This window comes from Phocoena sinus, chromosome 20 (genome assembly GCF_008692025.1).
Source record: "Phocoena sinus isolate mPhoSin1 chromosome 20, mPhoSin1.pri, whole genome shotgun sequence".
Taxonomy (NCBI): Eukaryota; Metazoa; Chordata; class Mammalia; order Artiodactyla; family Phocoenidae; genus Phocoena; species Phocoena sinus.
In genome coordinates, this window is record NC_045782.1 from 52,106,553 (window position 1) to 52,133,608 (window position 27,056).

The 27,056-nt window shown below is 57.8% G+C and overlaps 3 protein-coding genes across 3 annotated transcripts; 1 reads left to right on the forward strand and 2 right to left on the reverse strand.

Moving 5' to 3' along the window:
• Positions 1-624: 624 nt before the first annotated feature.
• OTOP3 (otopetrin 3) lies at positions 625-11,929 on the reverse strand. Its single transcript, XM_032617298.1, has 7 exons — positions 11,898-11,929; positions 6,401-6,817; positions 6,174-6,310; positions 5,010-5,068; positions 4,606-4,724; positions 1,983-2,797; positions 625-795 (listed from the first exon to the last, which is right to left on the reverse strand). Exons 1-7 carry the CDS (start codon positions 11,914-11,916, stop codon positions 625-627), a joined length of 1,737 nt encoding a protein of 578 aa, XP_032473189.1. The 5' UTR covers positions 11,917-11,929.
• A 1,716-nt stretch (positions 11,930-13,645) lies between these two features.
• OTOP2 (otopetrin 2) lies at positions 13,646-24,675 on the reverse strand. The gene is made up of 8 exons (XM_032618109.1): positions 24,584-24,675; positions 21,408-21,584; positions 20,803-21,154; positions 20,131-20,267; positions 18,928-18,986; positions 18,325-18,458; positions 15,842-16,719; positions 13,646-13,997 (listed from the first exon to the last, which is right to left on the reverse strand). The coding sequence occupies exons 3-8, from the start codon at positions 21,119-21,121 to the stop codon at positions 13,827-13,829; spliced, it is 1,698 nt and encodes a 565-aa protein (XP_032474000.1). The 5' UTR covers positions 21,122-21,154; positions 21,408-21,584; positions 24,584-24,675; the 3' UTR covers positions 13,646-13,826.
• Positions 22,427-26,224, forward strand: USH1G (USH1 protein network component sans). Its single transcript, XM_032618107.1, has 2 exons — positions 22,427-22,773; positions 25,003-26,224. Exons 1-2 carry the CDS (start codon positions 22,610-22,612, stop codon positions 26,222-26,224), a joined length of 1,386 nt encoding a protein of 461 aa, XP_032473998.1. The 5' UTR covers positions 22,427-22,609.
• Positions 26,225-27,056: the final 832 nt, after the last annotated feature.

A 27,056-nucleotide genomic window follows, 5' to 3' on the forward strand; every position in this document is an offset into this window, starting at 1 on the left:
CAGCCCTACAGCCCTGCCCAGGAGGACTGTCCCTTCCCACCATGTACACAGAGTGTCCTCTCTGTCCCCGGGAACAAATGCCAGGAAGCCCGAATGTAATCGATCAAACAAACAGGGTTTATGTCAGTGGGAGAGAGCTGTTGACCCCTGCCTAGCAGCTAATTAACCAGCTCATTAGGAGACGGGGTGTGTGGGGAGAGAAGGGCAGGGCTGCCTGCCCAGCTGCGAGCTTCCGGATGTCCTGGGCTGAGCTTGGACCATGCAGGAGGCAGACCCCCAAGGCCTGGCCCGGTAGGGGTGCCCCTCCCCAAACTCCCCGGAATCATTTAGGGCTGGCCGTCCCCGAGAGTAGCTGTGTGGGCTTCCTGGGGCTGCGCTGATTGTGGTGGTGAGCAGGGGGCAGGTATGTGCTCAGTCCCGGGTGTGGGCCTTAACAGTTCAGTGTCCAGGTCCTGCCCTTGGCCTTGGGCTGCCGTGACCACCCGCCCCAGAGAGGATCTGGGGAAGAGGAGGCTTTGGGGAATCCAGGCTGGTCTAGGTCCACCTGGAATGGGGCATCTGGGTTACGTTCTCCCCAGCCTTGGCACTTCGGGGGTGTGCAGGGGGTGGGTTTCTTGGGCGCTCTCAGGCTCCCAAGTAGACCTCCACCAGCACCCCGACAGAGTGCATGCGGTAGAAGACGCCCAGAGGCAGGCCGAAGTTGACGATGGTGAACCATGTCCGGTAGCCATAGAAATCCTTTTCCAGCCCGTTCTCGAACTCCGGGTGTATGCCAAAAGCTGGCATCATCCACAGCTGGGGAGGAGAGGGGGTTGTTGAGTGGGGGAGGGGCTCTCCCATCCCCCAAGGCCCTCAGCTCACGGGAGGCCCCAGAACCTGCAGCTCCTGCGGCATACCCCCCACCCTAGCATCCCCTCACCCTTAGGCTTTCAGAACCAGCCCCTCTCCCCCTATATCCCCCTCACCGCATCCCACAGAAGGCCTCAGCCCCCTCCTTGGCCTGCCTGGGGCCAGCCTAAACTCCAGCTGGATCCCGAGACCCCAGGCTGCCACCACCACGGTACAACCTGCTCCACCTGGGCTCCCCTGGGCCCTCATTTCCATCACCTTTTTCTGCTCTGGGTTCATTCTTCCGCTGTCATGGCTCTCTGCCCGCTCCACCCCGACCCTGCCTCCTGTCCAAATTCTGCCCGTTTCTCAAGGCCCAGATCAAACTTTCACAAAGCCTTCCTTGGCCACCTGGGCCCACACTTCCTTCTCTGAGCTCCGACCACACTTTGGGGCCAATTTATTACTTATGCTCTGTCTGGACCAGAGGTTTCACCCTCTGAGGTGTTTCCAGCACAGCTATTACCATCATGGGCTAAAACAACCTGGAGTTGTCCCGGGACTGCCACTTGCAGGCTAGTGGGAACACGGCAGGTCAAACAGCCTATGGCTCAGTTTGCTCATCTGTGAAATGGGGCCAGTAATAGTGCCTGTTGCATGGAGCTGGTGTGATGATTCAGAGAGATGCACGGAAAGGTGGACTTGGAACTTAGCAGCCGCCGGGCCCCGAGCAGTCATTGTCAATACCTTCCCCTAGAGATTCTTTAGAAAAACAAGGCCTTCTGATCTCTTCCTTTGACTCAGGTCAGTGGACCATTAATTATTTGGTAATTCTCTGACTGGTCCCCCTGTGTCTCCTCAGCTAAGCTCCCCGAGGGTAGAAATCCTATATGTATGTTTGTAAATAGCACTTAGCTACATGCTTGGCACATTCATTCATGCCAGGCACCTTGCAGGGAGCTGGGGGACACTCCCTACTCTCAGGCGGCGTCGAGCTGGTTGGAAAGGGGCCTGTGTCCTTGACGATCAAAGGGACAAGCCGGTCGCCCTCGGGACAGTCAATGCACAATCCCTTGATCCATCCCTTCCTGAGTGAGGCTTTCTGGGGCCTCCTCGCCAGCTCCACTCCCAGGCCTCCCGGCCCCGCCACTCACTGTGATGTTGCAGAGGATGAGGAAGAGTGAGATCTCCTTGAGGGCCCGCCGCTTCCAGTTGAGGTGGCTGTAGGAGTGGATGTAGGCCAGCGAGGCCTGCCGCAGGTCCTGGCCCAGCTCCAGCAGGGAGCCCCTGCGGGGAGGCTCAGCCTCCCACTTCCCCGCCAGGCTCTCGGGAGCTGCCTCCCAGAGTGGGCGCCGGTGCAGGCCCTCGATGATGAAGAGGTTCTGGGCTATGTGCTGCAGGATGAGAAGCAGCGAATAGGCCAGGATGAGGTGGTTGAGTAGCTCGTGGGGGCGAGTGGCCACGATGGCCACGATAGAGAAGTAGGAGATGCCCATCTGGCCCAGCGCCGCGCCCATCAGCAGCACCACGTCCAGGCTGCGGGTGGGGTTCTTGAGCGTGTCTAGCTCTCGCTCCTCCAGCCCATGGATGGCCGTGCCCGCCAGGCACGCCAGGCTCATAGTGGGCAGTGCGGCTGCATGGAAGCCGTAGTAGATGGTGAAGTACTGGCGCGCGATGGCAGGGCCACTCGCCTGGATCTGGAAGAGCACGAAGACGCACGTGCCTGCCACCAGGACCAGCAGCCCCAGCACCGGCCCTAAGATGGCCCCGTGCAGGTGGAAGGGCGGGGTGCCGGGGTGGGAGCCCGTGTGGGGTGTCAGGCGGCGGCCCACGTTCTTCCACATGACGAAGAGCACGCCACAGCAGATGAGGGAGTACTCGGTGCTGAAGGGGTAGAGCATCAGGTAGCCCTTCTGGAAGACCTCACATGCGGTGACGTTGAGGCACAGACAGGTGTTGGTGTTGTTGCCTGGGAGGGGGCAGGGCAGGAGGGGACAGACGTTCAGGTGGGCCTTGCTCTGAGGAAACCAGATGCACAAATCAATCTGTTCACCTCCTGGATTATGGCAGAGGCGGAAGGGACCCAGCCACCCATTTTACAGATGTGGAAACTGAGGCCAACAGAGAGAAGTCAGAAATCACAGGATGGTCATTTTTTTTTTTTTTTTTTTTTTTTTTTGTGGGACCTTAGTTCCCCGACCAGGGATCGAATCCGTGCCCCCGGAAGTGGAAGCGTGGCGTCTTAACCACTGGACCACCAGGGAAGTCCCCAGGATGGTCATTCCTTGACAAAGGGATTCTAGACCTCAAGTGCCAAGCTTAGGTAAAGCATTTCACACATGATGTCTTTGGTGCCAAATGTCACCTCTACAGATTACTTGCTGAGCACAGGGGGAAGCCTGTAACCTTATACTGGGAGGATCTGGCTGACACACCACGACCATCAGCAGCGTCCACTGTGGGGCAGACATCTTGCCTTGTGATGAGGCGCCCTGCAGAGGGCACAGTATCCCCTGTGGAATGTTGGTGTCCAAAATGCTCAACCCAAATCTAATCAACACTTTGGTCCATACTTCCTGTTTCTAGGAAAAGCAGGGGATTTGGGAACAAGTCAAATGCCACCACGAGGAAGCAACCTGACAAATCTCAATGTCATTAGGGGAAAAGAGACTGAACTGAGCCACCAAATGTACTGCACGTTTGAACAAACCATCTTTAAAAGACATTTCATGGGCTGATTGGAGAAAGTCGAACAGGTTGATACAGAGGATGGGGATGAAGTTAAGGCATTTTGTTAGAAATTACAATGGCATTTGTGCTAATGTAGGGAACGATATGATTTTAAAGACGTGCATACTGAAATATTCTGAGATGAAATGCCAGTATTTCTGCAACATAAGTAATTCAGCAAAAATACTGGAATGCATACGGCAAAATGTTAATAATTATTACATCTAGGTGATGGGTATGTCCTGTTCTTCTACTCATCTGTATGCTTGAATTGTTTAATAATAAACAATCCATGATGTCACTTGCCGAAAATTCTCTTTGCACAGGTCTTCTGAAAAATGGATCTGGAGCATAAAGAATGCCCACGGTATACAGGCATGCTGAGATTTATGCAATGGACGTGTGAATGCATGAGTCTGCTGGGAAGGTTTGGCTGTACACAAGTCAGGATGGTGATGCCACCCGGGGCGGGGGGAGGTGTATACATACAGGTGTGGCTGAATCCCACAGATGGAAGTGTTCCCATGTAGGTTTAAGGGACATGGCCTCTAAGGGCAGACTGACAAGTAGGGCACTGGGTACATGGAACAATCCAGGGAGTTCTTTCTGCCCAGAAACCCTCTGTTCTTCCTTATATGTCCAGGTACCTACAACTGTGTTAGGAAGACATTCCTTTCAGTCTTGAAGGCTTTTTGGTTTCTTGCAAGTAAAATGCAAATACCAGGGGTAGAGTGCATACCTGGGCTTATCAGTGAATAGCTCAGCCAGGATTAGTGGTTAGCTTACTGATAGCTAGATGGATGCCTGGAGCGGGCTTGCAGAGTGCCAGCACCTGATGGGGCAGGCCCAGAATGGGGGCAGGATGGGTACCATTGGCAAATGTCAGTTTCTGTTTAGTCGTGATCTGGTCTCTAGAGCTTTCTCCCAACTCTGCAGAGTCATTGAGCCTCACCTGTTGGAGGGAGTGTAGCGTGCACGCATGTGTGTGTGTGTGTGTGTGTGTGTGTACAGTCAGCGATTGGGGGGCAGTCATGGTCTCCTCTGTACCTGAGAACTTTTCCATGAGGGCGCTGAGCTCAGTCTCGATCTCATGGTGCATGGAGTCGTTGGTGACAGCCAGAAGCCACAGCAGCAGATTCGTGGCCAGCGTCAGCATCAAGCCACACCTGGAGGAGGTGCTACACTCTGCCACACAGCCTAGCCGGCTTCCCGGGTGTCCCACGTTCACCATCACTGCCTTTGGGGTGACCACTCTCTCCCAAAGCCAGATGCCATCTGCCATTAGAACTTCAGGAGGGGCAGCCCTAGGGGCTACCTGGGACCCATTCCCAGACTAACCGATGATAGCCCCAGGGCCACCCTGTCCAGGGAAGCTGTTGGGGGGCCAGCATGAGTGGGGGACAGGGGTATCCCAGGAGCTGTTGGAAGGAGAGAAGGTGCCCGCATCTTACCTAGTGAAGTTGGTCTGGATCTGGACGCAGTCCTTAGAGTGCTTCCAGAGCACCCAGGTCTGAAAGAGAAAGGGCCTTGAGCCCAGTGGCTAGGGGTGGGGCGAAGGTGGGTGGTGGGACTATGGGGCATGTGTTCCAGTTGCATGTGTGTATTTACAATGGAAGGGACAGTGAGGAAGCCTGGGTTGGATTTGTGGCTCCAGGGTTTCCTTGCTGTGTGGTCTTGGGCCAGTGGAAAAACATCTCCGAGCCTTAGTCTCCTTGGCTCTAAAATAGCACTAAAATGTCTATCAAGGGAATGCCTACTTATTGGGGCAATAAAAAGGATGATGCAAACAAAACACATAGCACAATGCCTACAGATCAGGAACTCAGGAGGGAGTTGGAGATTCATTAAGAGTAGCTCTGGGGACTTCCCTGGTGGCATTAAGAATCCACCTGCCAATGCAGGGGACACGGGTTTGAGCCCTGGTCCAGGAAGATCCCACATGACGTGGAGCAACTAAGCCCATGCACCACAACTACTGAGCTTGCGCTCTAGAGCCCGCGAGCCACAACTACTGAGCCCACGTGCCACTAGAGCTTGTGCTCCGCAACAAGAGAAGCCACCGCAATGAGAAGCCCGCACACCACGACAAAGAGCAGCCCCCGTTCGCCGCAACTAGAGAAAGCCCGCGCGCAGCAACAAAGACCCAACGCAGCCCCAAATAAATAAACCTTCTTTAAAAAAAAAAAAGAAGTAGCTCTGTAGGGCTTCCCTGGTGGTCCAGTGATTAAGACTCCATGCTTCCAATACAGGGGGCCCCTTGGTCGGGGAACTAAGATCCCACATGCCACTCGACCAAAAATATAAATAAATAAATTGTATTTAAAAAAAAAAAAAAAAAAGGAGAGTAGCACAGTATATCCGGGGGTGTAGATTTAGGTGCACACAGGTACGTACAGGCAAATGTACCTATAGGTGCCTGCGTTTCAGTGGCGCAGTGTGTGTGTGAGGCTGACACATGTAGGTAGCATGGGTGCGGGCACACAGAGGCACGTGGAGGGGCGCTGTGGTGCGTGCGTACATACTCTGGGCCGTGTGGGTATTTGCTGATGTGCCTGTTTCTAGGCATAGGCCGGGGTGCGTACGCACGCGGCGAGGGGGTGCGAGAGGCGGGTCACCTGGATGCCGATAAAGATGATCTCGATGGCCGGGAAGACGAGCTCCAGCTGTGACTTACAGCGGATGTGGCTCATGCCGTAGCCCACGCGGAAGACGTTGAGGCAGATGCTGCAGCTACCAAAGAGCACCAGGGAGCCTGGCCGGGCCAGGGGGCCGTTGGCACCTCCCCTGGAAAGAGCCCTCCCTCCCCACCCCTCTGCATCCACCCAGGCGCCCCGACACTCACCGCGCACCCAAGCGGGTCCCGCGTGCGGGTCCCGGTGGAGCACGGCTTGCGGCCGGCGGGTGGTCCTGGCGGTGTAGTAGAGAAGCCAAAGGAGGGCCAGGGCCTTCAGCGCCGCCAGCAGGATCCACACATCCCCCAGCGTGATGGCCACGTTGTTGAAGATCATGCTACAGATGAAGGCTCCGCCCAGGAACACCACGTTGAGGGCCAGGAGCCCCGAGAAGAGCTGCCCGGCCTTCTGGGCCTGCCGGTCCCGGCGCAGCAGCAGTGAGAAGTGCCGCAGCAGCCAGGACCTGTTGAGGGGCGAGGCGGGGGCCCTTGTCTGCTCGGCCCCCGTGGCCACGTGGTTCTCCTTGGCCGGGGTCTCTCCAGTCTCCTGTGCTTCTGGAGAGGCCATGGGTGGAGCCTCAGTAGGGGCTGGGGAGGGAGACAGGGTTCTGGCTGGCTGACAAGCCGTCCTGGGCTCAATTCCGCTTCTGCCTCTAAGCGCTGTGGGACCTAGGCAAGCTAAGCAACCTCTCTGGTCAGGACGTTGGAAATGATAGCAGCTGCCCCGTGTGCCTTACGGGACCCGAGAAGATTGAAACAGACCAGGGGATATGGAAGCCCTTTGTGCTCCATATAAACATAGGGTTTATTTCGACTGGCTTGAGGACTGCCTTCCCCCCACCCCTACCCTCCTGCATCAGTGCTTGATCTTAAGGTGGAATAATGATGTCTGTCAAGGCAGCCATGGGGATCTGCACAGTGCTTGGCCACTGGGCAGTTTCCAGGGCTGTGACTTTTCACCACCAAAACGCAGTTTGTGCCCTCTGTCTTCTGGAAGGAAATTCACTCCTCAAGTCAGGGAGAGCAAGTAGGTGTCCTCTCTTGTTCCGACTCTGATTAGTTGGGCAATGGTTGCCTAGAGTGTTGGGTTGAGAAGGATCCTGAGGCTGAGCGTGGGTCTGGTGGGAAAGAATGCTGTGATCTGAGATAATACTCTATTTTGCGTACATATGGGTGTATATAAAATTACTTTTTAAAGAAGTCTTTTTATTGAACTTGTTACAATATTGCTTCTGTTTTATGTTTTTTGATCTTTGACTGCGGGGCATGTGGGATCTTAGCTCCCTGACCAGGGATCGAACCCACACCCCCTGCATTGGAAGGCAAAGTCTTAAGCACTGGACTGCCAGGGAAGTCCCTAAAATTACTTTTAAAACATCTGGAAGACACCCATCAAGTTCACAACAAGAGTTTCTTCTGGGGAAAGGAGGAGGGCAGCAGTAGCATTGGGAGAGGTTTAATGTTCTAGTTTTTTTTTTTTTCTTAAAAAAAAAATTACTGGGACTTCCCTGGTGGTGCAGTGGTTAAGAATCTGCCTGCCGATGCAGGGGACACGGGTTCAAGCCCTGGTCCAGGAAGATCCCACATGTCACAGAGCAACTAAGCCCATGTGCCACAACTACTGAGCCTGCGCTCTAGAGCCCGTGACCAACAACTACTGAGCCCACGTGCCACAACTACTGAAGCCCGAGTGCCTAGAGCCCGTGCTCCTCAACAAGAGAAGCCACCGCAATGAGAAGCCCGCGCACCGCAACAAAGAGTAGCCCCCGCTCGCCACAACTAGAGAAAGCCCACGTGCAGCAATGAAGACCCAACGCAGCCAAAAAATAAACAAACAAACAAACATTACTTATGTAATTAAAGTTAATTTTAAAGCACATTAAAGGTTTAAGGAAAAAGTTCTGAGATTGAATGACAGTGTCTGCCATGAGCATGGGACACGTTGGGATGAGCATGAATGCCATGACCTTGACTTTCTTTTTTCTTTGGCTGTGACGCACAGCTTGTGGGATCTTAGTTCCCTGACCAGGGATTGAACCCGTGCCCTCGTCAGTGAAAGCGCAGAGTCCTAACCGCTGGACTGCCAGGGGAAGTCCCATACCCTTGACTTTGATAGAACTGACTTCCATCTGTACCCTCCCTCAACTCCTTGAAGTCTCATGAATGTACAGCTCAACATGGGGAACAACATCCTGACCCTTCTCTTTCCCTGAGTGTCTCCTGCTACTTTCTCACTTGCCCCAAGCTTTCATTCAGGCCGACCCCTTTGTTACCCTTCACTTGGACCCAGATCTTGGGTCACCCCATACCTGCAGCTCAGGACCCCTTCCTGGAGTCCAGCACACTTCTCCCGTGGGCCCTTTGAGTACTCATAACGCTGCACTGGAGTGCAGGGATGCCCCACTGGTCTGGGTGCTGTCCTGGTGGGAAGGTTCCTTCACCACTCCCTGCTGTCCCAGGTGCTCTCCCTTGGTCCCGCTGCTGCCCTGGCATCCCTGGTGCTCTGGGCTCAGGGTCCTAGGGGCTCAGGGTCCTAGGTGCTCCCCCTTGTCTAGGCTGCAGGAGGCCTGCTTTCTAATTCACTGTCAAAGCAAGCGGAGTCTCCATCCCCATGTCTCCCAGCAGGGAACCAAGTGTCTGCCTTGCCTCTCCCCTCGTCCCTGTGCATTCCAGCTCAAGGACTGCTCTGAGATTTTTCTTTACCACAAGCACTACCCTGGTCCACGGCTCCCTCTTCTCTCTCCTGGACTGGTCTCCCTACCCACTACGCCTCTCCCCTACTTCCCCTGCAAAGGCAACCACTGTTCTCACTATAGAGTCCAGACTATCTAGCATGGCCTACCTGGCCTTTCAAAATGAAACAAGGCAGCGTATGGGCTTGGGGTGCACAAGGTGGTCAAGGCAGGGTAGCCGCTGTTGCTTCCTGGTCTGGTCTTAACTTTCCTCTCCAGCCCTGTGTCCAGACCCCCACTCCCTTGCCCATGGACCATATGCCATCCTGATGCCTAGTTCCTAGGCTGCCCCTGCTTTTATTCACTTCCCTGTCTTTGCCCACACCCTACCCTTTGCTCATGGTGCCCACCCACTGGCCCCTTGGATGACTGCGGTTGTGTCCTCAGGACTCAGTGGAGCCCCACCTCCTCTAGGAAGCCTTCCCTGAACCCCCTTGCCAAGGCTGGACTAGGTGCCCCTCTTGGTACCCTCACTGCACCCATGCTTGTTGCTGAAGTATCACCTACCATGCTCTATTTTATGTTATGTTTTCTAAGTTTACTTCTTTCTTAATTAATTAATTAGGCTGCGCTGGGTCCTTAGTTGCAGCATGGGGGATCTTTTTTTTTTTTTTTTTAAACTGCGGCATGCAAACTCTTAGTTGTGGCACATGGGATCTGGTTCCCTGACCAGGGATCGAACCTGGGTTCCCTGAATTCTGAGTGCGGAGCCTTAGCCACTGGACCACCAGGGAAGTCCCATATCATGCTCTATTTTATTTATTTTAAAAATTTTTTAATTTAATTTTTTTTTATACAGCAGGTTCTTATTAGTCATCAATTTTATACACATCAGTGTTCATGCTCTATTTTAATTAGCTGTGCTTTGCTCGGTGTCTCCCTTTGGACTCTGACCTTTAGACTATCCCCCTGTGTAACTACCAGAAGACCCTCAGCACACGTGGCTCTAAAATGCAGCCTCTTCGGGCCCCCATTCTCCAATGGGCAACCTGCCCAATATTTATACCTCCTAAGGTCCTCTTCTGGGGCAAATGGAATAATAAAACTTGGTACTCTTTTAAAGATTCTACCAATGATTCCCCCCTTCCCAGTCTTCCACATCATTCTTGCTCCAGTTCTGTCCCCTCCTTGTCCAGCCCCCTTGTCACACTCTAGGCACCTCCTCCCCACATTCATCCAGGCCCGGCCAGAGTACTCCCCATGTCTCATGTAGCCTCGTGCCCCGCCCCCCCGTCACTCCTGCAGCCTGTTCTTCCTTCTGCCTCTCCCGCTACCCTCCACCAACGGCTCTTGCCCATCCTCACCACCCATCTTAAGCGCTTCTCCTGGGAAGACTTCTCCCTTTGCCCAAACATCTATCGAGAGCGGGTGTGCACTGCTGTGGGTGTGCCTGGTGGGCAGCGACCAGCTCCTGCTTACCTCATCCCCCACATATGGCACAGGGAGGACACTGAACCAATATTAGCTGACTGACTCTGGCATTTTCTGGGGACATTTCAGCACCAGAGTCATGGACAGAAACCCTTCCCATCAAACCCTTTGCATCCATCCTGGCCCAGCGGAGGCGACTTTCCAGATGATCTTGGTCTTTCTTCCCAGGCTTCCCGACCCAGGTTGAGCACATCTGAAGCTTACAGGGACACCTCCCTGCTCCTTTTCTCCCAGATCTGACTGCCCCATCTCGCCTTCCCAGAACCTACCCCAAGGCAGGAGGATAGCCTAGTGCCGAATCCTGGCACTTACTACCTGTGTGATCTTGGTTAAGCTACTTAGACTCTCCGTGCCTCAGTTTCCTCATCTGTAAACAGATACACGACTATGGAATAGTACCCATTACATAGTAGATGTTCAATAAAGATTTCTGGAATGAATAAATGAAGGAATTAAGGCATAATACCTACCTGATGGGGATTTTTCAAAATTAAATGATTTAACACATGTAAATACATGTAGAGACATGCCTGGCATAGAGAATGCTCTCAGTGTTAGCTGTTTATGCATTTCCTTCCTGTTCTGTCCAGGTCCTGGAGAGGCCGGAACGGTCGGGATTATTGGTGAATTACAGGGGCAGGTTTTGATTGGACTGCAGGCCTACAGAGGACCCTGGAGGACAAGGTCCTGTCCTCCAGGGTCCTCACCTTCACTATCTTCCCCGCCCCCACCCCCAGGGTCCAACCCTCCCTCGGCCGCTAGAGGGAGCGCTCAAAGTGGAGGATGGGGTCCTCCGCTGGGGAGGGTGTGGGGATGGGCAAGCAGGGGTCGCGGGAAGAGGGTGAGGGCTCCCTGACTGAAAAGGAGGAATCCGCCATCCTCTGGCTCGCCCCTCCGCGCGACGCCAGTTCACGGGAGGGCCCGGACACCAAACTGGTTTGTGGGTCGCGATTAGAGCCAGTGATGAAAGCTGCAGAGCCGTCGGGGCGCGGCGCCTGGCCGGATCCGACGGATGCTGCTAAGCACTGGTCGCGGAGCTACGGCATTTCTTTCCGAGCTACTCGAGGGACTGCGAGGCCTGGGACAGGCACCACACGGGTGGCTCTGACTGGGCATCCCGGCAACCCAGCCCCACACCCCTTTTTCCAGCCGTCCGGGCTTTTAGCTTCTTCCCGGCTTCGGCGTTCTCTTTCCGCTGTGCGCGCTCGGACCCGGCTAAGGCGGGTGGGGGGGGTGCCCTGCTGACCCCTGCGCGCCCCCCGCCCGCGGAAAGGAGACGGGGTGCAGAGCCGGGGTGGGGGCAGAGGGGGGCCGCCGTTTGGGTCACCAAGGGTTGACCTTCCTCCCGTCATCTCGCCCTCCCGCCCCAGTCCCTGCAGCCCCCGGTCTCTGACCCTCGCTTTGGGAGCGGAGTAGGTGTGAGTGTCGAGGATGGGCTCTCGGGAATGTTCCTCCAGGGGTCAGAGGGCGCTCCCGGACGTAACGGCGCCGCCGGGGAGCCTTACCTGAGGCCTGGGCAGGCATCGCCGCCGGCTGACCACCGCAGCGCGGATCGTCTGTCCGGGTGAGGCCCCTGCGCCGGACCGATGCCTCCGACGCCCTCCCTCCGCGGGACTGCGCAGCCGCCTCTCGGGCTCCGCGGCCCATTGATTTTTCTGTTGACTTTGGGGCTCTCATTAATCAATCCTTCGTTAATTACCCTGCCGGGGGCTCCCCGGACAACTCAGCCAATAACGAGGCGGCTGGACAGGCGGGCGGGGCCGGAGGCGGTGCATGCGCGGGGCTCTGGGTCAGGGGACCCACGAGCAGGCCCGCTTCCGGGGTAGGTCGGGGTGCAATGTCCTTAGGCCGCAACAGAGGCCGTGTAGTGTTCAGGCCACACTTGCCTCTGGCGGCCCAGCAGGGAATGGACCCTCCCCCACAGATCCGGGGTCACCTTCTCTTGTACCCCGTGTAGCACCAGACCCGGCCCTGACGCAAGCTCTCTCTCCCTAAGGCAAACGTGAACTTGGGGCGAAAGAGACCCGGTTCTGACACGGCAGGAGGCGCCCCCTGCGGCCCTCCTCAGCTCTTCCTGCAGCCTCTGAGACCTGCCCACCTCATCGTGCTGGTGGGGTCCTGGCACGTCTTCCTCTGAAGTGCCCTGGGCCCCAGGTGCGGCTGCTCCCACTCTCCCGCACAAAAGCCATCTCCTCCCAGCCCAGTCCCCACCCCAGCCTGTCCCCCTGCACCTGACTCGCTGGCCACCAGTTCCGCCTCCTCTTCTAGCTGTTGGTGCCTCCTTTTCGACCTCTCTTTGCACCGTCTGACTTCCTCAGTCTCTCTGAGTCCATCTCTATATCCCCCCTCCCCACCTTCTTTTGGATCAAACCATTTTATTGAGGGGCTTCGGAGACGGTCGAAGGCCTGGGAAAACAGTGAGATCCCACACCCTCTGCCCTGCCAGGACCTCCCCAGCTTCACAGTTGCCCCGTCTCTATATCTCTTGTAGAGTAGAAGCCAGAGGGATTTGGAGAGGAGTCTCAGGGACTGCAGGGAGTGGGACTGTGGGTAAGAGGAGGCCCAGGGGGTGAGAATCTGTGCCACCCAAGCCCTGTTTAGCTATAACAGCCCTGTCATAAATTATGTTATAACAGCCTATGAATTGAAGTTGCATTCCTGAAATGTTTCGTTTGAGGGGAAAACAAAAGCTCTGATTCATGAAAAAGTTTGAAAATTATCATTCTTAGTAGAAAGGCACTGGCTCCCTTTCGCTGTGTGACTGTGGGCAAGTCACTTTACCTCTCTGGGCCTCAGTTTTCTTCTTTGTAAAACTGTAGTTGGATTAGGTGAGTCCTTCCTAACATTTCATGTGTCATGGAACACATTAAAAAATGTATATGTCACTTGAAGATAAGGCGAAGAGGAAGGTGGCAGCCTGGGTACTCCACCCAGCCCCTCCCAGCCACCCAGGTACGAGTCTGTAACTAGTCTGTGACTCAGACTTGGCTCACCCACAGAAAAGCCTGAGAGCTGAATATCTCCAGGGGCCCTTGCAGCTCCGACCCCAAGACCCCGTCCTGTGATCATCTTAGATGTGGCTGCTGAGACACGAAGTGGGCACAGGGTGGGGCAGGGAGAACAGCAGGTTTATTGTGGTAGGGGTGGAGCTAGAGGCTAGGACACTTCCAGATCTTGCCTGGTCCTAGAAAGGGTGGAGGGAGAGGTCCTCCCCCCCACCCCCCGCTTGCCCCATGCCCCAGGGATACGCATGTCCTGATTGTGATTTAAAAACTCATCCTGGAAAAATAACTTTTGTGAAAATTCCACTCTGAGGCCGCCGGGGGAATGGGTAGTTATGTGGCATAGTGACTGCCGGTCTGGGATTCATTCCCCGGGGGTCTCTGGGTGGGTACATGAGCTGAGCCCCTCCTCCCCATGTCTCTAGTGGGGCTTCAGGACAGCATGTAGACCTCCAGCAGGCTGGAGGCAGCATGCATGCGGTAGAAGATGCCGAAGGGCAGGCAGATATTGACGATGGCTGCCCAGAGGGAGTAGCCATAGAAGTCCACCTCCACGGTGTTGCTGAAGTGGGGGCGGGCCCCGAAGGCGGGCATGATCCACAGCTGTGGGGACAAAGGGGTGTCAGAACCTGGCCCGGACTCGTGCCAGTGGGTCATTCCGTGAGCTTTGCTGGGTGGGGTGGGGGCAGGATGGGGGTCCCAGCCCTCTGGTTTTGTGGACAGAGAGGGCTGGGTGTTGCTGAGTGGGGACCTCGAGCATCTTGGGCGGGGCCTGGCACTCACTAAGGGGCTCAGTAAATGTGCCCAACTGAACTTGCCTGCCCCCCAGCCTAGGGCTCCGCCTATGATCACGTCTCCCACCCTCAGTAGTATGGCCCACGTGTGGGACTGGGGAAGGGGAGAAGAAGTCTCAATAGATGCTGTGAGAATTTGGAATAAATGGCTAAATCGGTAGCTCTCTCCTGGAGAGATGTGTGCAGGGTGGTGATGGTAGAATCAGACAGGCCCAGGGCAGGGGTTCAGGATCCTGCCGGAAGGCTCCCCCAGCCCTGCCCGCTATGAGCTCTGCTCTCCAGCTCTGGCCCTGCACCCCATCCCCTTCCCAGGTCTGGGAGGCGGTTGAAGCTGGAATCCTGCTTCATCCCTGGCTATGAGCTCAGATAGTTCACGTCTGGGGTGTGAGGCAAAGAATAAAGGCTTCTAGGCTAACCCCCCTTCTCCCCACCGCAAATGTATCACATCCTTGGATACATCGCAGCCCAAATGTGAGCCTGCTTCTATCCTATAGAATGAAGGAGTTGGAGATGATGCCCTCAGAGCTGATCCAGGCTCAGACACCTGGAGCAAAAGCGGCCTCCCAGGTGACTCCCAGCCTGTAGGCTCGGCCTTGGGAGAAGGTGAGTGGGGGCCGAGGCTGGGAGCCACACCAAAGGTGGCCCAAGACAGGAGGAGGTTTTGAGCTTTATTGCTTCTACTGGTAGGTCAGAGATGGATGACTACTCTTTTTTTTTACCTGTAGGAGGGGCAATATTGGCAGTGGGGACTTCAAGAATGCACCTCAATCTGGGCGTGTATTACATGTAGACCCACGGGGGTGGAATCCCTCTGGAGATGTGTTCTATATTGGGATATACCCACATTAAGGCTGTTTTCTATATTAGGGGTATTTTCTATCAGAGGTTATAGCTAAAAGGACTGTCTTTACTTTGAGCAAAACTTCATTAAGGTGTGCTCTCTCTTTGGGATGTACTCACAGGGGTCCACGTTTCTCTGTTAGAGATTTCCCTCCTGGGGATTATATCTACACTGGGGCCTTTCTCTATTAGGTTGGAGCTACACTAGGAGTATTCCTCTGTTGGGATGCACCTTCACAAAGAGTGTTCTCCTACAGGATGTATATTTGTATCGGGTGAAGTCTGCTGCTATACAGAGGAGTTTCTCTTGGAAAGCGGCTTTGCTGAGCCGCCGCGGAGGGGGCGACTGTTGTGGCTGCCCCCCTCCCGGCCAGCCCGCCGCGGCACTCTGCTGACAGACCCCTCACGCTCACGCTGGTCTCTGCCACCTCCTGTCGCTGCTGCGATTATTCTAAGAAGCAGGTTGGTCACAAGGTCCCGGGAAGAGTCACACCTCCCACCTGGGAGCAAGTGCCCCCCACTCAGCTCCGTCTCACCTCCTCCCAGCCCTCACGCCAGCAACCCCTAAGACCCCTCCAGCTCTGCCTAGATGCCAGAATGCCGGGATCTCATTCTCCCCGTGCGCCCTGAGATGCTGTTCGCCCCCCGGGGCTGCACCTGACTCTCCCTGAGCCTGCTCCTTTCCTACAGAGCCAGACGATGCTCGAGTGGGCTGGGGGCCAGACCGAGAGGGCCGAGTGGACAAACCTGAAAGAGCATCTCTCCTCGGCCTTCTCTTCCTCCCAGCCCACCTGTCTCTCCCCAGTTACTCACGATGATGTTGCAGAGCAGGAGAAACAGAGAAATGTCCTTCAAGCACCGGTATCTCCAGTGGCCCCTGGGGGCCAAGGTGATGCTCCCTGCTCCCTGAGGTCCTGCTGGGCTGGGGCCAACCAGCCTGGGGGTGGGTGGGCAGGCGGGCGAGGTGTGGAGGGTGTCCAGGCTGGCAAAGGTGAGGCCGTGGCAGGGCTCCTTGGGGGGAGTACCGTGAGGCTCAGCCCCGGGGGGAAGCCGGTGGAGGCTCTCGATGATGAAAACGTTCTGGAAGGTGTGCTGGGCAATCACGAGCAGCGCGTGGGCCAGGCTGAGCCCCGCCAGCAGCTCCCTGGGTGTGCCCGCCACCGCAGCCACGATAGAGTAGTAGGAGATGGCGTACTGGCCCAGGGCGGCACCCACCAGCAGAGCCATGTCCAGGCTGCGCGTGGGGTTCTTACGGTGGTCCATGGCCCGGCGGTCAAAACGGTAGATGACTGAGCCGCTCAGGCTGACCAAGGTCATGAGCCCCAGACAGATGATGTTGAAGATGTAGTACATGACCAGGGCCTGCTGGGTGCGGCCCCTCTCCCCACTCACTTGGACCTCGTAGATGATGAAGACGGCCAGCCCCACGACGAAAAGCATCAGGCCCAGGATCGGGCCGGCAAAAAAGGTCTCCCGGAAGAGGCTGAGCAGGGATGGGGTGTGGCTGTGGCCGCGGGTAGAGGAGGCCAGCAGCCTGCCCACGTTCTTCCACATGACGTAGAGCATGGTGGAAGCAAAGAGGCTGTACTCGATGTTGAAGGGGTACAGGTAGAAGTAGCCCTGCTGGAAGATCTGGCAGATGGCCGTGTTGCAGGAGCAGTCTTCTCCGACTGGGCTGCCCGCACGCTGCACTGTGGAGAGGGGAGCGCGGAGCTGCACTGCCCTCCCACCTTCCTGGAGGCCCCCACCTGAAGAACCTCACCCCTAGACGGTGACCTTTGGAAGGGCAGGGTTGCTATCCGTCACCACCGTATTCCAAATGCCTACACAGGGCCTGGCACGTCTGTCCATGCCACAGATATTTACTGAGCACCTACTATGTGCCAGAAACTGTGGGACACACCAGTAAACCCTAGCCAGGGCTCGATTAAGAAAAAAAAAATTCTGAGCCGCAGAGTTGCCCGCTTCATCCTGTCCCATTCCTGCAGAAAAACACTCCCGACCCTTCCCCACCAGTAATGACCCCTGGCTGCCCAAGATAGGCAAGCCTCTGGTCCTAATAGAAGGTGGCCCGCTTGGAAACCCCTAAAATTCAAGCTGCCTCGCAGCTCTCGCCAGCATCTGCTTCAGCCAGAAAGCAGCTGCTGTGCCCAGGTCTCGACCGTGACCTGCGGTCACTTCGGTTTGTACCACACTGATAGGAATCTCATTCTGCATCCAGCGTGTGCGCTGCTCTGCAGGATCCCTCGGGCCTTGGCAGACAGCTCTTTTGATCCCCAGAACTATCTCAGCTGGTTTTGCAGAAGAAGGAGCTGAGGCTCACTCAGAGAAAGTGGCTTGTGATGGCAGAGCTGACACCAATGACGTGACTCTCACCCCTGAGGCAGGTACCTCTCTGCACCCTGCAGCCCTAGCACGTAAGGTCGCCCACCTCCCTGGGCTGGGTTTCACCATCCTCAGGACCCCTCTGTATGTGGAGAGTGGCCCTTTTCAGTCCTGCTGGGCTGGGATCTCCTGTAGGCCTGGATCCATGCTTTCCATTCCTGGACCCTCCCATACTGGGTGTGCGTGTGTATTCAGGCAAGGTCCAGGTGGACTTGGTCATCTAGTCTGATCCTGGCTGGTGGCGGGGGGCGAGGGGGGGCTAGAGAAATCCAGAGAACCAGGACCGGGGGACTGTGGGCTCATTCTTCTTAAGCATAGCATATTGGTTCAAAGCAAAGATGGAGCTCAACCCTAGTTCTCCAATTTCAAGCTCTGTGACCTTGGGTAAGCTACTTAGCCTCTCTATGCCTTAGTTTCTGCATCCATAACATGGGAACGCTAATAGTACCCGTCTCACAGGGAGGTTGCTAGGGTTAAGTAAGATGTGCTTAAGACACCTGGCACAGTGCCTGGCATATGGAGCTCAGAGAATTGTCACTGTCGTCATTGCGATTATTACTTCTACATTCTCCTCCTTGTCAGGCACTCCCTTCTGATCCCATGCTTCCACCATCGAGCCACCCTGCCTCCCTTCCCCTCTTTCTACCTTGATCACTCTTGCCCTTTCTTCCTGGAGCACGAATCCCTTCTTTGGTGGGACGGAGACCTGGGCAGTGGGACCAAGGCTGTACTGTCCAGGATGGAAAAATGCTCCCCTGTACTCTTCCTCCTGGGTCACCCACATCTAAGCTTCTTCAGAGGCATAGCCTGGGGCAGCCACCTTTGCCTCCGTGCCCTCTACGAGTCCACAAAGCACCCAGCCCGAGGCCTGGCTGCCACGGGACCAGGGTGAATCTGAAGTGGGCACTCACATTCCAGAGCGAGGCGGGTATGGCTGGTGTTGCCGTGAGGACTGCTGAGGGAGTGGGCCTGGTGCACCGATTCATCCACCACGGCTGCCATCCAGATGGCCAGGTTGGTGGTGAGCGTGAACATGAGACCACATCTGTTTGGGGAGGGAGAGCAAAGAGGCCAGTGAGAGTCTGTGGCAACCGTTGGGTCCCCGGCGTGGTGGAGAGCTGGGGATGCTCTCCTGGGAGATGGTGCTGAGAGGCGAGAAAGCAGGCAGACCCCTGTGTGAACAGGGAAGCTGAGTTTGGAAGGAACACTTAGCCTGGCTGAGATGCCTCCCAAAAGAGGGCTGGGGGTGTCGTGGGGTTCAGGCCACGGCTGCTCCCTCTCTTTGGGGAAAGGACGTTTGTACATTACACATGCCATCTCACCAAGCACGTCCCCCGTACCCCCAGCAGAGGGTGGTGGAAATCAGGCTGACAAAGCCAGGGGGCCTTGGCTGAAACCCCACCTGGGGGCAGAAGGAGGACCCATGCCCCAGGCTGGGAAGCGCTCATCTCATGCCAGGTGAGCCCAGCCCCTGTGCATGGACATTGAGCCATGGGCATGGAGCAGGCACTCACCGAGTCAGGTCCAGGTGGCTGTGAACACAGTCTTTAGCGGAGATGCAGAGAAAGTAAGTCTGTGTTGAGAGAGAGTGGTGGGGTCATCTACTCTGCAGACGGGCTCAGCCCGGAGTGCCCAGGTCCATGCCCGGCACTATGTGCTTACCACCTCAAGAGCCCTCCTACTACGTGATCGAGTTTCTTTCAGCTTTACAAAGGGAGACGTGAGCTTTTCTCTCTTTCTATTCTCTGGAGCGATTTGTACAAAATAGTTCTCTGTTCTTTAGAAGTTTGTAAAATGCCACCTGTAAACTCTCTGGGCTTGGTGTTTGTTTTCTGTTTCTTTGTAGGGTGGAGTTTTGACTGCCTAGTTATTTATTCCTGGGAGCGAGGCCAGCCTCAGAAAGAACCTAAGCGGCCTCGCAGCTCTCTCTGGCACTGTCCCTGCCTCATCCCCACCCTTTGCTTCCCTGCAAGTCCTTGCTCTCACCTGGCTGCCCACAAATCCTTGCTGTGGTGTTTATTGATGTTGGGGTGTCTGCATTTCCATTTTGCCTGAGTATTCTTTAAAGTCAGAAAATGTAAAATTAAATAAATGCCAAAGTCATAAATGTGTTAAACTGTGGAAACCTGGGCAGTAGGGATGATGTCTCAAGAGAGGGAACCATACACATGGTCATTCTGGGCTGGGGAGGGTTTGGGTCCCACGTTAAGACCAGTCCTGCCCCAGCTCAATCAGAAGATCTTTTCCAGTGTTATTCGTGCAAGAAATAAAAAAGTGAACTTGTTTGAAAAATCCCATATACAGGATACCCTATTTCCTGAAAAAATACAGAATATAGGGGACATGGCTGAGGCCCAACTGGCCATGCCCACAGCAGGACGCTGAGCTGAGAATGATGCCCTCTATGGGCACCCAAGGAGGGCAGGTCAGGTTCCAGGAGACAGAGCAGCTGCTACAACTGACACCTCCTAGGTGTTCACTACTGGCACAGCTTAAGGTGAAATGAAATCGCAGGGCCCCTAAGTAGGCACTCACATTTGGATATGACTTCATTACCAAGTGCTTCCAGATTTATGGACTCATGTGATCTGCACTACAGTCCTATCCCCACCCTAATCGAGTGCTCAGCGTGGAAGTGGAGTGGAGCTCAGATCTCCTGACTCCATGCCACATGTTGGCTCTTTTCCACCACACTCAGGGACACCCCTCCCACCCACCTGCACAATGACAAACACAGCCTGGGTGAGAGGGTACAGGATCTTGATGGCTGACTGGCACTCAGAGGAACTGGAGTAGTAGCAGGTCTTGAAGACATCCATGATGAGGGTGCAGATCCCAAACAGCACCAGCCCACCTGGGAATGAGGGTGGGGGGTGGATCAGAGAGGCAGGAGAAAATGATTACAGATTTGAGGATGGATGGCCAAATAGTTGGATGATTGGGTGGATGGATGGATGAATAGGGTAAGTGAGAAGATGGATGGAAGGATGGGTGTGTGACTGAGTGGGTAGATGGACGGATGTCCTATTGAGCCCCCATCCCTTTGGGGCTGCATAGATAAGGGAAAGGACCCTAGAGAGGCTCTTTCAACTGCAGCTGTCATCTGTTTTCTGCTCTCCATCAAAGTCTCTTCCATGGCCACCCTCTTTCAATCTTTAGAAAGGGCAGAGAAGTTCCACTCCATCCCTCTCTTCATCCCTCTTCCAGGACTCTTTCCCTTCCTCTTCTGCCTCAGTCACAGCCCACCTCACCCTCAGACACATCTAGCCTTGGGGGGTGGGGACTTCTCACCGGCCTACCTCGAAGGGCACCCAGCAGTTCCTGCGGGAGCCCCAGCCTCCAGCTCCCCGCCTGGGCCACCCCACCTCCGCCCACACCTCCCCTGGCACCTCGGAGCCAGATGGGGCCCGCGTGCGCGTCCCGGTAGGGGACGGCGTCGGTGTCGGGGCAGCGCACGGTGCGAAGGAGGTAGAAGAGGATCCAGAGCACAGCCAGCAGCATCATGGCGGTGAGCAGGGCGAACACGTCGGTGTCGTACACCGCCACCTTGTTGAAGGCGCCGCCGCTGACAAACGTGCCGGCGAGGAGCAGCACGTTCACGGCCAGCAGAACGGACAGCAGGCGGCCGCCCTTCTTCCACACCTCGCGGGGGGCTGCCCGCGGTGCCGGCGGGCTCTCCTTGGGGCCCGTGGGCAGCTCCTCGGACATGGCAGAGGCGACTGGAGGAGGTTGGAGGGGTCACTGTCGGGGTGGAGCGGACAGGACCCCAGGTCAGCCTCGAGAGCTCTCCTTCCTCCATCTTATCCCTAGATTTGGGGACCCGAGGGGCGGGGGCTGCGGGGGGTGAAGGAAGCGCTGGGAAGGGGGAGAGAAAAGCCCACTGTGCCGGTCTCGCGCTCGACGGGAGGAAAAGAGAAGCGGCTGCAGCCCCGTCGGACCCCGCCCAAGGTTCCCACTCCCCAGATCCGTCGGCCGGCTAGCCAGGGGCACCCACCTGGCTGGGCCGGGAGCCCGCGCTGAGCTGGGGGTCAGGGGGCGGCGAGTGCGTCCTCTCTCTAACGCCGGGATGGACGGGCGCTTTATACCGGGGAGGGCAGGGTGATTTACAGCCGCGGGAGCTCAGCTCCATAAACCTCTCAGTCCCACTCACATGATCCATCTTTTTCCCGGGCTGAATTTAGTGAAGAGCGTGCGGAGGCAGACAAGGTGTGATTTATGTTCACCCGTTAAGAGGCGCCCCCTCCCCCGCCGCCCTGTCACCTCGGCGCAGCCAGCCTCGGGCGCGGCCCGGCACTGCGGCACCCAGCGGGCACCCCGCCCCCGGCGCCCAGCGCGCCCTGGCGCCCCTGTCTCCTGACGCCCAGAGCCCTGAGAGCTGACGCTCAGCAAACGCCCCAAGGTCCCTTAGGCACCCCGACGCCCTCACGCCCCGCGGCCCTGTACCTTTGGGCTCTTCTGTTGCTGCCCCAAGATCGGGACCCTACCGCCCCTTCCCCGACACCCTCACAGTGATCGAAGTTCCCTCTTCCTCTCTCCCTTCCCCTGGTCCCTGCTGCGCGGGATGCTGCCGAGTCGGACTCTTGCGTACGAAGTTCTCGGCCAGTCTTGTAGCGCCTCCTGCTGGAGCGCGGCTGGCCCACCTCGCGCGAAACTGTGGCCGCCGGGACAGCCGTGTCCCGATCGCTGACGGTCTGGCGGTCGGTCCTCATAACTCTCTTAGGCCCATTGTCCAAGGGGTCAGGACTGCCCTCAGACATCCCTCCCCAGCCTTGGCCCGTTCCCTTGACGCTTAGAGACTTCGGGAGCCTCAGCGCCGCGGCTCTAGTGAAGACAGACCTCGGACTGTCCCCAGACTGGGCCTCACGGGGCGGGACGCTGGGGTGAGCAGCGTTTTGGAGAGAGGCCGGGCCCGGTTTGCTCGGGAGCAGGGAGTTTAGGACCCAGGGGCAGCCCGGGGCGGCCCTCTGGGCAGCGGGAGATCCTCCCCCCACCTTCCCCGCCCGCCGAGCGGCTCAGATGTCCGAGTAGCGGCGGCTCTGGCGCTCCGCATCTTCTGTTTGCGGCGGCGGGCGCTGGCGGCCCCGGCCCCTGCCCGACCCCCTCCCGCAACCCCATGCCTCAGCTCTAACCCCGCCGCCCTCCCCCGCGGGGGGCATTTCCCCGTGTCCCCTGCCCGTCCCGTCCAAGTCAGGCGCCATGAACGACCAGTACCACCGGGCGGCTCGGGACGGCTACCTGGAACTTCTCAAGGAGGCCACCAGGAAGGAGCTGAACGCCCCTGACGAGGATGGCATGACCCCCACCCTCTGGGCTGCTTACCACGGCAACCTGGAGTCACTGCGCCTCATCGTGAGTCGAGGGTGAGTATCCCACTGTCCCCGCCCAAGCCCCGCCGGGGAGGACTGAGAGTCTCGGGGCCGCTCTAGGCCCCTGAGACACCCCCTCTCAACTCCATGGCATCTCCCCACCCACCTCCGCTGTGCCACCCTCTTCCCTAGGACAGACCCTAAGGTGGAACGTTGGAGACTGACAGTCGCGGGAGGAGGAAACAAACTGGGGCCTGTGACATTTGTGACCTGGATGCGGGGCTAGGAGGAGAGGGACTGGGACTTGGGGGTCCATGGTTGTGGGAGGGGCTTCAGAGTGAGGAGAAGGTGGGAGGGATCTCCTGGGTGGGTAGCCCCAGGAAGCAAGAGTGAAGGGCGTAGTGAGACCGGGAGAGAAAGAGCAGAAGCCTCAGAGGGGCCGGAAGGGGGGCTGGGAAAGGAGAAGCTCTTCACTGCCCACTCCCAGCCTGCGGTCCAAGGGGTCCAGCCGGCGCCCACACCTCCCCACACACTGGATTCCACACAGCTCTCTCCCCGCTCATCCCTGAGACTTGTGGGCACTGTCCACAGTGCCAAATGTCACTCGGTTCAGCCACCCCATGAACTGCCTCTGTGCCCCTCCCCCACCACGGGCTCCATCACCCTCCCTTTGGAGTTGCCTGGGGGGAGGAGTGGGCATTGAATCCAGGTGTCAGGGCCAGGGGAGGGGTTAGGAAGTGGCAGTTGAGGAATGTAGCGTCCAGGGCCACTGACATGGGCTCCCTACGGCTGAATGACCCTGTGGACAACTTGCCAGCCCCAGCGGTTTAATAAAGAGAAGTCAGGTTGACCTGGGGACCAGGGAGGCCTGGACAAGGAAAAGGGATGTACGAGATGCCCCAGGAGGGCTAACATGAACATCTCAGGCCCTGGGAAATCCTGGTGGAGGGAAAGGGGCCCGGCTGGCCTGGTGCCAGGAGCTGACCTGTGGTTTGAGCATGGGGTAGGTGGGGAACCCCCCTTTGCCCTCCCTCCACGGCTGCTCCCCGGGTCCAGCAACAGGTGGAAGCAGCCCCTAAGATCGGGCAGCTGAACCACGTTCCAGACGCCGAGACTGGCCCCTGTCCACGCGAAGAGCGCACACAGTAATCTGCCAGTCTGCTCCCCCCGGAGAGATTCGTAGGAGGAGGGGACTAGGGGGCACCAACCCCCCCGGCTCCTACAGAGGGTGAGGGTTGGTGCTTGATGGGGTGTGGGCCAGATGCCCAGTAGCTCCTGTCTAGAAGGACTTGAAGACCAGTAAGGGAAGTGGGGAGGGGAATGCGGGGGGTTGGGAACTGGGGAGTGTGGGCAGGAACTGCTGAGACAATGAAGTGATTCTTCCTTCAGCCCTGCGGGGTGGCCCCCTCATTAGAGTGGGGCAGAGGGCCTGAGCTAGGTCCCTGAGGGAGGCGCAAGCTTGGAGGAGCCAGGGGGAGGGTGCCCAAGGGGGGCACAGTCTGGCGCGGAGGGTGTTGGAGGGGGCTGCGTGGGTCCCTTGGACCTGCCCGAGCCAGCCGCCTCACAGCGCTCCCGAAGACGGGGCCGCCCCGGGAGGGGAGGGCAGCTGGGCCCAGGCTGCAGGCTGCCCTTCCCCTCCCCTCCAGTCCTGGCTGCCCCCATGCTCCCCTCCTGGCCCAGGCCAAGACCCGACACCTGCTCTCACACGCGGCCTTGCCAGGCCTGGCCCTGCTCCCTGCAGACGTGGCCGTGCCCGGCGACACGCAGGCACGCACCCTCACACACTCCCCCAGGGCTCAGGCCCAGCACACACGACCCTCTCGTCCTCTTTTTCGGTCACTCCTGCACTGGCAGCCCCACTCACCGCCGTGCCTGCCTAGAGACCCAGACTCGGCCCTGGCCCACCACCTCTCTGGGCCAGCTCCCCGCCGGGCTCCATGAATAATTCACTCCTTTCTCTCTGGGCATTAAATATTTATCCCCTGAGATTCCCAGCCCTCAGTTCTCTTGGGGAAGGCCCCGCCCCGGCCCCGCCTTCTCTGTCGCCCCACCCACTGCGAGCCTGGAGCCATCTTTAACCCTGGGCTCGCTCGAGCTGCGCCCGGTGGCTCCGGGCAGCGTGTCTCCCGGAGTCAGAGGAGAGGTCTCAGGCCGTCGAGTCCCTCTGGTGTGCCTGTGGGGAAGCTCATCCAGGCTGGGCGCTCCCCCCACCGGCAGCCGCTGCCGACTGCCTGCCTGACCTTGCGATGGCTCATCACCCCTCCCCGCGTGTCCTCCCTGCAGGGGTGACCCGGACAAGTGTGACATCTGGGGCAACACGCCCCTACACCTGGCAGCTTCCAATGGCCACCTGCACTGCCTCTCCTTCCTGGTGTCCTTCGGGGCCAACATCTGGTGCCTGGACAACGATTACCACACGCCGCTGGACATGGCCGCCATGAAGGGCCACATGGAATGCGTGCGCTACCTGGACTCCATCGCGGCCAAGCAGAGCAGCCTCAACCCCAAGCTGGTGGGCAAGCTGAAGGACAAGGCCTTCCGCGAGGCGGAGCGGCGCATCCGCGAGTGCGCCAAGATGCAGCGCAAGCACCACGAGCGCATGGAACGGCGCTACCGGCGCGAGCTGGCCGAGCGCTCGGACACACTCAGCTTCTCCAGCATCACGTCCAGCACCCTGAGCCGCCGGCTGCATCACCTGGCGCTCGGCAGCCACCTGCCCTACTCGCAGGCCACGCTGCACGGCACCGCCAAGGGCAAGACCAAGATCCAGAAGAAGCTGGAGCGGCGCAAGCAGGGCGGCGAAGGCACCTTCAAGATCTCCGAGGACGGCCGCAAGAGCGTGCGCTCGCTCTCGGGCCTGCAGCTGGGCAGTGACGTGATGTTTGTGCGCCAGGGCACCTACGCCAACCCCAAGGAGTGGGGCCGCGCCCCGCTCAGGGACATGTTCCTCTCCGACGAGGACAGCGTCTCCCGTGCCACACTGGCGGCCGAGCCTGCGCGCTCGGAGGTCAGCACCGACTCAGGCCACGACTCCCTGTTTACCCGCCCGGGCCTGGGCACCATGGTGTTCCGCAGGAACTACGTGAGCAGCGGGCTGCACGGCCTGGGCCGCGAGGACGCGGCGCTGGACGGCGCGGGCACGCCGCGGGGTCGGCTTCAGAGCTCCCCCAGCCTCGACGACGACAGCCTGGGCAGTGCCAACAGCCTGCAGGACCGCAGCTGCGGGGAGGAGCTGCCCTGGGACGAGCTGGACTTGGGCCTGGATGAAGACCTGGAGCCCGAGACGAGCCCGCTGGAGACGTTCCTGGCCTCCCTGCACATGGAGGCCTTCACCTCCATCTTGCGGCAGGAGAAGATCGACCTCGAGGCGCTCATGCTGTGCTCGGACCTCGACCTCCGCAGCATCAACGTCCCCCTGGGACCCCGCAAGAAGATCATGGGGGCCGTGCGGAGGCGGAGGCAGGCGCTGGAGCGCCCGCCAGCCCTGGAGGACACAGAGTTGTGAGTGCCCAGAGCCTCGGTGGGGATGGGAAGATAGGGCTTGTAAGGCCCTGGGGTGGGCGTGGATCTGTCTGCCTTTTCGGGTGGGGGATAATAACTGGGTCGCCATCAATTCCAAGAGGCCCCGCGTATTCACCCCCAATTCGGAAAGAGAAGCTGCCAGTGTACATTGCTGATGTCAAATGCACCTCGATTTTGAAGAAGTCAAAATGCAGGAAAATGGGTGTCTTCGTATGGATGAGACCCAGTAGTCATAGTAATCACAGCCGGGACGTTTTGAGCCCTCCCATCGCCTGGGTACTGGAGTTGCCCTTGCACAAGTCCTCTCCTGTGCAGGGGCTGTATCATCCCCATTTTACAGGTGAGCAAGTGGAGGTTCAGAGGCTTCGAGTAGCTCACCCATGGTCCTGCTGCCGCTCAGTGCACAGCTGGGCCTGATCCCTGGCCTGTGTGGCTCTAGAGCCTAGGGAGGGCAAGGTGACTCCCGTGGGATGGAGGGTGTGGCAGCCAGTCCTCTCACCAAATGCCCAGGCCCTCAAGACAGATATCTTACCTACTGGTCCCTGAACCTTGTAACCAGAAACGGGCAGATACTCTCAACAGGGCCAATAGCGGCCTTGAGGGCAGAGTTGTCACGTTCAAAAAGCCATCGTGGGGAGCCCAAGGCTGCTGTCAAACTGGCAACGCTGTTGGCCCATCCCTGCCCTGACTCCATCCTGCATCCCACAAGCCCAGCAAACACGGCCGCCCCCTTCTGGTATCTGTGGCCTTTACCCTGCATGGCTGGGCAGGGGTGGGTTTGGGAGGAAGTCTGGTTTAGAGTTTGGGGCCAGCGT

Excerpts from the sequence above, each read along its gene's own strand:
- OTOP3 (XM_032617298.1), bottom strand. Across the intron at positions 6,311-6,400 it reads GGGACCCGCTTGGGTGCGCG|GCTCCCTGGTGCTCTTTGGT; the intron begins GTGAGTGTCGGG and ends TGGCCCGGCCAG. Across the intron at positions 796-1,982 it reads TCATCCTCTGCAACATCACA|CTGTGGATGATGCCAGCTTT; the intron begins GTGAGTGGCGGG and ends TCTCCTCCCCAG.
- OTOP2 (XM_032618109.1), bottom strand. The coding sequence starts at position 21,121 with ATGTCCGAGGAGCTGCCCACGGGCCCCAAGGAGAGCCCGCCGGCACCG. Across the intron at positions 18,987-20,130 it reads CTGTGTTTGTCATTGTGCAG|ACTTACTTTCTCTGCATCTC; the intron begins GTGGGTGGGAGG and ends CTCTCAACACAG. Across the intron at positions 13,998-15,841 it reads TCCTGCTCTGCAACATCATC|CTGTGGATCATGCCCGCCTT; the intron begins GTGAGTAACTGG and ends TTGTCCCCACAG.
- USH1G (XM_032618107.1), top strand. The coding sequence starts at position 22,610 with ATGAACGACCAGTACCACCGGGCGGCTCGGGACGGCTACCTGGAACTT. Across the intron at positions 22,774-25,002 it reads CGCCTCATCGTGAGTCGAGG|GGGTGACCCGGACAAGTGTG; the intron begins GTGAGTATCCCA and ends TCCTCCCTGCAG.